General features: G+C 44.4%; 2 protein-coding genes across 2 annotated transcripts; both read right to left on the minus strand.

Moving 5' to 3' along the window:
* Window positions 1-982: 982 nt before the first annotated feature.
* Window positions 983-1915, minus strand: LOC128422720 (olfactory receptor 13H1-like). Its single transcript, XM_053407102.1, has one exon. The coding sequence runs from the start codon at window positions 1913-1915 to the stop codon at window positions 983-985; it is 933 nt and encodes a 310-aa protein (XP_053263077.1).
* Window positions 1916-6758: 4843 nt separating this feature from the next.
* Window positions 6759-7691, minus strand: LOC128422929 (olfactory receptor 13H1-like). The gene has a single exon (XM_053407564.1). The coding sequence runs from the start codon at window positions 7689-7691 to the stop codon at window positions 6759-6761; it is 933 nt and encodes a 310-aa protein (XP_053263539.1).

A 7691-nucleotide genomic window follows, 5' to 3' on the forward strand; every position in this document is an offset into this window, starting at 1 on the left:
CGAGTAACCAGGCAGGACTCTGAGCTGTCTTTTGCAGGTTTTTATTTGTGCAACTATTTACAGTGCAGAACCCCAAAGTTCATGTCCGTCTTAGTCACTTGCAGATTCCGGGAGTGGCCCCTTCTGGTTTCTCCCCCAGCATAAATACTTAGACACCCCAAATCTCTGCCTCCCCTCCATACACTTCACCCCTCTGCTCAAACTGGGCGACGGAAAGGGAGTGCCTGTTTCCTGGCTGGCCAGGCTAGGTGAGGCGCTTGGGCTCTCAGTTGGCTTCCCCCTCTGCTGCACTGGAGGTGTGGCTTTCCCCACCCTTGGACAAGGAGCTGCTCCTCAGAAGCCTTGGAGGCTCTCTGTATCCCCCTGCCTCCCTCCCCTGTCCCAATGGCACTCCCCGGACAATGAGTGACAAATGAATGAAAAATAGGAATATCTAAGTTTTTTATGGGCATGCAGGAAACTCAGAATTACATCAAAAGCATTCTGTCCACAAATATCAGGTGGTTTGATATTTCCTAACATATAATGCTATTACAACACAGCCATGCTCAGAATATAAAAAAATGGTTTGCAAAATTTGCTGTCAACAAAAATAAAACAAAATGGTTCACCTGCTGAAATAAAAAAATCCCTATGGCATAAAAATAGGAGAGAACATACAGTTTTTTTAATGATGTCACTCCAAACATTTATATGATTTGGGAAAGGTTTCAAATTAAGTCAAGTCCAGAGCTGTCACCTCTTGCTGCAGTTTCCTTCAATTCTGGATGTCGATGGGGGGGGGGGACACTTCTAGGGGACATGAATCTCTGGGAGGGAAACTGGTTAACAGAACTGAGAGCTATAATGGAACAGGGCTGGTTAAATGTCATTATCAAAAAAATATGGGTGAAGGACATCATTTTCTCTCGAGTATCTTCAGATCACACCTATGCTAATAAAAGTAATTGAAAGCTATGGCCTTATCATCATGTTTTGATACTTATTCTGATATTTTCCTTCCAACCCGTTTCCAAAAGGCACCCTTCACATCCTTGTTTCTCAGGCTGTAGATCAAAGGGTTGAGCATAGGTGTCAAAACTCCATACATTAGAGATATGAGCTTGTCCTTTTCAGAAACCGTTTTCCCTTGTGGGTTCAAGTACATGATCATGATTGTGCCATAGAAGACACTGACGACAACAAGGTGAGAGCTGCAGGTGGAAAAGGCTTTCTTGCGACCCTGTGCTGAACGGATGCGCAGTACAGCCAGGGCTATGCGCCCATATGTCACAACTATGAAACCAAAGGGTGGTATTAGGAGAAAAAGGCTGGTAATATGCATAAATAACTCACTGATATGTGTATCTGAGCAAGCCAATTTGAGGAATGACTGTAACTCACATGCAAAATGGTTGATGATGTGTCGGCCACAGAAGTCCCTAGGTTGCAACAGGGCTGTGGCTACGGTGTTGAGAAAGCAAAGTGTTACAGAGACAGCCACCAGGGCTATGCAAACTCTCCAGCTCATGATCTGCATGTAGTATAAGGGTTGGCATATAGCCACCAAGCGGTCATATGCCATGATGGCCAGGATGATGCATTCTGTTGCGACAACTAACAAACCAATGTACATCTGCAGCAGGCATCCGGAGAAGGAAATTGTGGGCATGTAAATGAAGCAGTTGACCAAGATATTTGGAAGTGCATTGTTAGTAAGGATAAGGTCGAGTGATGAGAGGACACAAAGAAAGAAATACATGGGAGTATGAAGGTCAGGATCCTTTATACTCAGCAGGATAATAAGTCCATTCCCAAACACACTAATGAGGTAGGCAATCAAGAGGAACCAAAAGAATACAGCCTGAACTCTGGGGTATTCGGATAATCCAATCAAGATGAACTCAGTCACCACAGTCTCATTTTCAGCAGCCATAACATTTTCCTGCAGGTTGAAAAGAATGAAGTATTTAGAAATATGTCACAGCGGGAGGTATGCAGTTTTGGTCATCCCTAAAAAACTGCTCTATCCAAGACAGAAGACCTAGCCAAGACAAATGTATGGACCATGGGTGCCTATTTTGCTTTGCTTTGAGTTTTGAAGATATCTGCTGTGTGTTGTTTTTCAATTTTTCTTGTGCTGTTTTTATGGTATATTGCCCTAAGAAACTTTCGTAGAAGGCAAGATGATAACAATGACTGCTACGACTACTACTAAATAAAAAATTACTGAAATTCAAAACCCACATTAATGCACATCTAAGAAATCAAAAAGGTTATCTGGAACACCCAGATAGCCATTCCTTCTTCAGTAGATACCCTGTCAAAAAAAATAAATAAAGAATTCTTGTGGAAGTCATAAACTCATCGACAAATATCTGAGCATGTGTTTAAAGGACAAAAAAAACCACCCACTGTGGAAATGCTTTGCCTCCACTGGCAGTCAGAAGTTGTAAACTTATAGTCTTACGTATAAGTGGCTCATTTCCCAAAATAAAATTTTAACACAAATTTCTCCCAATCTTTCAGTTCTCTTTAGTCAGGTAATCAAGAAAATAAAGAAAGAAGAATTGAGATTGGATTGCCATCTGAATTGTAGGTAGTCACACAAACCAGCTTGAATAGCTATGTCTCTGATTCTTCATCAGGTCAAGTGTTGGAAACAGTATGAATACTACTGAGAAGTCAAAGCATGGTCATCCCCTTTTCACTAAAATGCTTACCTGCTGGTACGTCTCCTAATGTTGATCTGAGAGGTTTATAACAATATGCTCTCCACAATACATCACAGACCCAGAACACAAAGAAGTTGTAGCGGGAAAGTTGGTGTTAAGAGAGTGGTGTTTGTTTTTAAGGTCAGTGAAATGAATTGAAATCTAGTTCACTTCCATGTAAACGGAAGAGTCCTGCTTAGTCCTTGAGATAAAGAAGGTAAGTATTTTGCTCTCATTTTCTTTCCCTTTTTCGTAAACTGCAGTTGTATTATAGGTCCTTCTGGAGTAAGTAAAGTAAGCCCAGAGGTGAATCCCACAAGTAATGGTATGTAATTGAACCCAGGGGGAACATACTTCACATTAACATTTTGGACTTTATTATTTCATAATCTAAATAAGACTATATTATGAACACTGTAGGAAGGAGGGAAATTATATTGTAAGCACCACCAACATATTAGCAACATAAATTTACTTTTCTTCTGCCTCACTATTCTTTCTTCCAATCTTTCATTTGATGGAATGTATTCCCCTCACAATGGGATGCGGGTGGCGCTGTGGTCTAAACCACAGAGCCTAGGGCTTGCCAATCAGAAGGTCAGCGGTTCAAATCCCTGCGACGGGATGAGCTCCCGTTGTTCGGTCCCAGCTCCTGCCCACCTAGCAGTTCGAAAGCATGTCCAAGTTCAAGTAGATAAATAGGTACCACTCCGGTGGGAAGTTAAACGATGTTTCCGTGCACTGCTCTGGTTCACCAGAAGCGGCTTAGTCATGCTGGCCACATGACCCGGAAGCTGTCTGAGGACTGATACGGAAGGAGGGGGGGTACCTTCCCTCATCCCTCCACCGGCCACCAAAGGGTCCGAGGCGATGACCTCGACGGCTCCCAGCTTTGCCCTGACCCCTCAGCCCCCACACCGTTACACAAGCACCACACTATACCCCTGGCCTCATGAATAAAGTGGTTTTCCCTCCCTCTATACGGGCGAAATAAGCCCACCATCTTTCCTTAAGCTTCCCTCTCACTCCATTTCTAACGTGGGTAGACCGTGTCAAATTGTATCCTCCATTCACTGTAATGGCCGCGCTTTATCCAATCAGAACCGTGCATTCGCCGTGCAGAGCTAGCACAGTGAGCTCCTGCATGCCTCATTTAACCTCTTGACAAGCTGCTGACGGCTCCCTGCTGGGAGAACAATGGAACCAAAACTCCTGAACTCCTGAAAGTGTCAAATTCTGCAACAATGTATCTATTTTGTTTCCGACTTCAATTATCAATATGGGAATAGACTGGAATGGACTGAAAACTTCTGAAATTCGTATAAAATCAACCATAGCACCGATTTCCTTGGTTCTGGTGTCAATTGACTCAGTTTCTTCTGGACTTTATGACACCTCCCCTGCCTCCATAATCCTTCAAGCAAGGAGTCACGTACGCAGGAAGACCCTAATCCTGTCAGATCGTTCTGCCATGCCCTTCCTCCGGGCAATGCCAGGTGGCAGACGATGCATATCTGGACTATTGTTTTAACATCAGCGGTACTCAGGAAGTGTTTGTCTATGCATATCTCTCACTCTGCATACTTCCCCCTCCCTTCCCTGAAATGCTAATACGTGTAACCCCACCTTTCTGTAATATATTCATGATGTAATCCGTGAAACCCAACCTTCCCATAATGTATTCATGACGTTTCTTGCACTGTATTCTGGGACTTGGAGGGAACTTTTAAAAGTTGATGTCACCCCATTCTCGGGGTTCAATCTGGTCTTGAACCTGTTGCGCAATAAACCTTGGATCTCTGCATCTTGCTCCTGTCTCCGGCTGAGCTCATTTTCTTCCGCTAGGACCCGCGGACTTAGTCCGACGAGCCGGGTGGCTGAGCAGTCTCGCACCCGGAATTTACCGTAACAGGACAAACGCTGGCTCCCTCGGCCTACAAAGCGAGATGAGTGTGCAACCCCAGAGTCGTCCGCGACTGGACCTAATGGTCAGGGGTACCTTTACCTCTACCTATGCCCCTCACAAGCATACAATTCCTTTAAGAATCATTGACAAAATACAGTTTTTTATGTATGTATAGTTTTATTTTTATATTCTATCATAAGGAAGATAATCATAAACAAAAGTAATTATGGCTTCATTATAAGGATTATACAACCAACAAAGGAAATAAGTAAAAGAGAGAAATATACATTATCACATAAGATCTAAGTCTGACCTCTAGGCCCTGTGTCTTTTCACTGGATTATTATGAAGCAGTAGATCGTTCTGAGATTAATACATTCTTAACAAAGTGTTGCAAAATAGCAGCGTTTGGGCTGAAAGAAAACTCCACGCAGTGAATGAAGAATAACAAAAGGTTTATTGCTTGGCTAGCCAGCAAGCTGACTCAGAGGAATCAGTTCTGAGCAAAGGGAGGGGCTTCTTCATATATACATTTCTGTTATCTCTTAAGGCACTACATATGCATAAAGGTAAAGGTAAAGGGGACCCCTGACCATTAGGTCCAGTCGTGACCGACTCTGGGGTTGCACGCTCATCTCGCTTTATTGGCCAAGGGAGCCGGCGTACAGCTTCCGGGTCATGTGGCCAGCATGACTAAGCTACTTCTGGCGAACCAGACCAGCGCACGGAAACGCCATTTACCTTCCCGCCGGAGCAGTACCTATTTATCTATTTGCACTTTGACGTGTTTTCGAACTGCTAGGTTGGCAGGAGCAGGGACCGAGCAACGGGAGCTCACCCCGTCGCGGGGATTCGAACCGCCGACCTTCTGATCAGCAAGTCCTAGGCTGTGTGGTTTAACCCACAGCGGCAAAAACCCTCCTATCCTAGGCTACATCGCCCTATTAGCATACCATTTATGGTCTTTCCTTAATTGCATATACATTAAGCAAGCTCACAAAGAACTCTCTCTAAGCAGCACCTTGCTCCACGTGATCCCTTTGCATTCCTTTCCTTATATGGGTTTACTTTGAGGGAGTTTAGGACATGAAGCAAGGCATGTCTCCCTTTCTTATGCAGACACTCCGGAAAGGATAACAGCTCATTGTACAAAATTAGGATAGCCTGGCTTGAAGGTCTTTATCAAAAGTAGAGACATTTAAAAAATTCAGTTTTTCTGAAGCCTAATGAACTGATACTCCACACGCACACACACACACACACACACACACACACGTATGTGGGTCTGGGGGTTATCCAGTGGTTGCCTTCTGAAAGCAGGCACTGGGAAGGAAGGTTGGGGCAGCTATCTCTGGCCACCTCTGCGGGCTGAGTAAACATGTTCTGCTCCTAGACATGAAAATAGAGCTGTGGGAGGAGTAAAGATGCTGGGGAATTCCAATAAGAACAAAAATGAGACTGAAAACTGGTTTGCTTCCGTATATCAAAGCTAAGCATTCCTCAGGACAGACAACACTGGTCACATTGGAATATTTTGTTCAACAAAAGGACAACTTCACACTGCTCCTCCTCACCCGGCTTTCTCTTATACTGAATAAGCATATCTCTTTTTTCATATGTTCCCAAGTTTTGAAGGCATAGTTAAGCTGGGAGGCTTTCCATAGAGCAGCAAAGGTCATAGAGCAGCCTGGTTGTCAGATTTGGGAACCTTCACAATTTTTATCACAGAAATTAGTTAGGCTGAACAGTAAAGGTTAATTTGCTTCAACTCTACAGTGAGGGTGTAATTTGTCCCACTGAGAGAGCCAGTGTGGTGTAGTGGTTAAGAGCGATGGACTGGTAATCTGGTGAGTCGGGTTCGCTTCCCCGCTACTCCACATGCAGCTGCTGGGTGACCTTGGGCTAGTCACACTTCTCTGAAGTCTCTCAGCCTCACTCACCTCACAGAGGGTTTGTTGTGGGGGAGGAAGGCAAAGGAGAATGTTAGCCACTTTGAGACTCCTTAAAGGGAGTGAAAGGCAGGATATCAAGTCCAAACTCCTCCTCCTCCTCCTCCTCCTCCTCCTCCTCCTCCTCCTCCTCCTCCTCCTCCTCTTCTTTACCACAACTTCCTCTTGTTATCAGAAATTGCCCACTATCAAATGCAATCCATTTGATACTTATTCTGACATTTTCCTTCCAGCCAGTTTCCAAAAGGCACCCTTCACATCCCTGTTTCTCAGGCTGTAGATCAAAGGGTTGAGCATAGGTGTCAAAGCTCCATATGCTACAGATATGAGCTTGTCCTTTTCAGAAACCGATTTCCCTTGTGGGTTCAAGTACATGATCATGATTGTGCCATAGAAGACACTGACAACAGCAAGGTGAGAGCTGCAGGTGGAAAAGGCTTTCTTGCGACCCTGTGCTGAACGGATGCGCAGTACAGCCAGGCCTATGCGCCCATATGTCACAACTATGAAACCAAAGGGAGGTATTAAAATAGAGATGCTGGCAGCTTGCATAAAGAGCTCACTAGCATGAATGTCAGAGCAAGCCAGTTTGAGGAACGACTCCAGCTCACATGCAAAATGATTGATGACATTTTGTCCACAGAAGTCAGTAGGCCGCAACAGTGCATTGATCAGAGTTATCAGGAAAGGAAAGCCCACAGATGCAGCCACGAGGCAAAGGCAAAATTTCCAGCTCATGATCTTCATGTAGTGCAAGGGCTGGCATATAGCCACAAAGCGGTCATATGCCATGAGCGCAAGCAGGACACACTCAGTGGAGACAAGTAATAGACCAATGTACATCTGGGACAGGCATCTGTAGAAGGAAATTGTCGGCCTGTAAATGAAGCAGTTGACCAAGACCTCTGGAACTGTATTGCTGATGAGGGCGATGTCTATAGAAGATAGAGCACACAGAAAGAAATACATGGGAGTATGAAGCCTGGGGTCCACAATGATTAGCATGATAATGAGGCCATTACCAAGAAAGCTAGTGAGGTAGACTACCAAGAGGAAGAAGAAGAAGATGGTTTGAGCTCTGGGGTATTCGGATAATCCAATCAAGATGAACTCTATCACCATAGTCTCATTTGCAAGTCCCAT

This window comes from Podarcis raffonei, chromosome 10, assembly GCF_027172205.1.
Source record: "Podarcis raffonei isolate rPodRaf1 chromosome 10, rPodRaf1.pri, whole genome shotgun sequence".
In the NCBI taxonomy this organism is placed as follows: domain Eukaryota; kingdom Metazoa; phylum Chordata; class Lepidosauria; order Squamata; family Lacertidae; genus Podarcis; species Podarcis raffonei.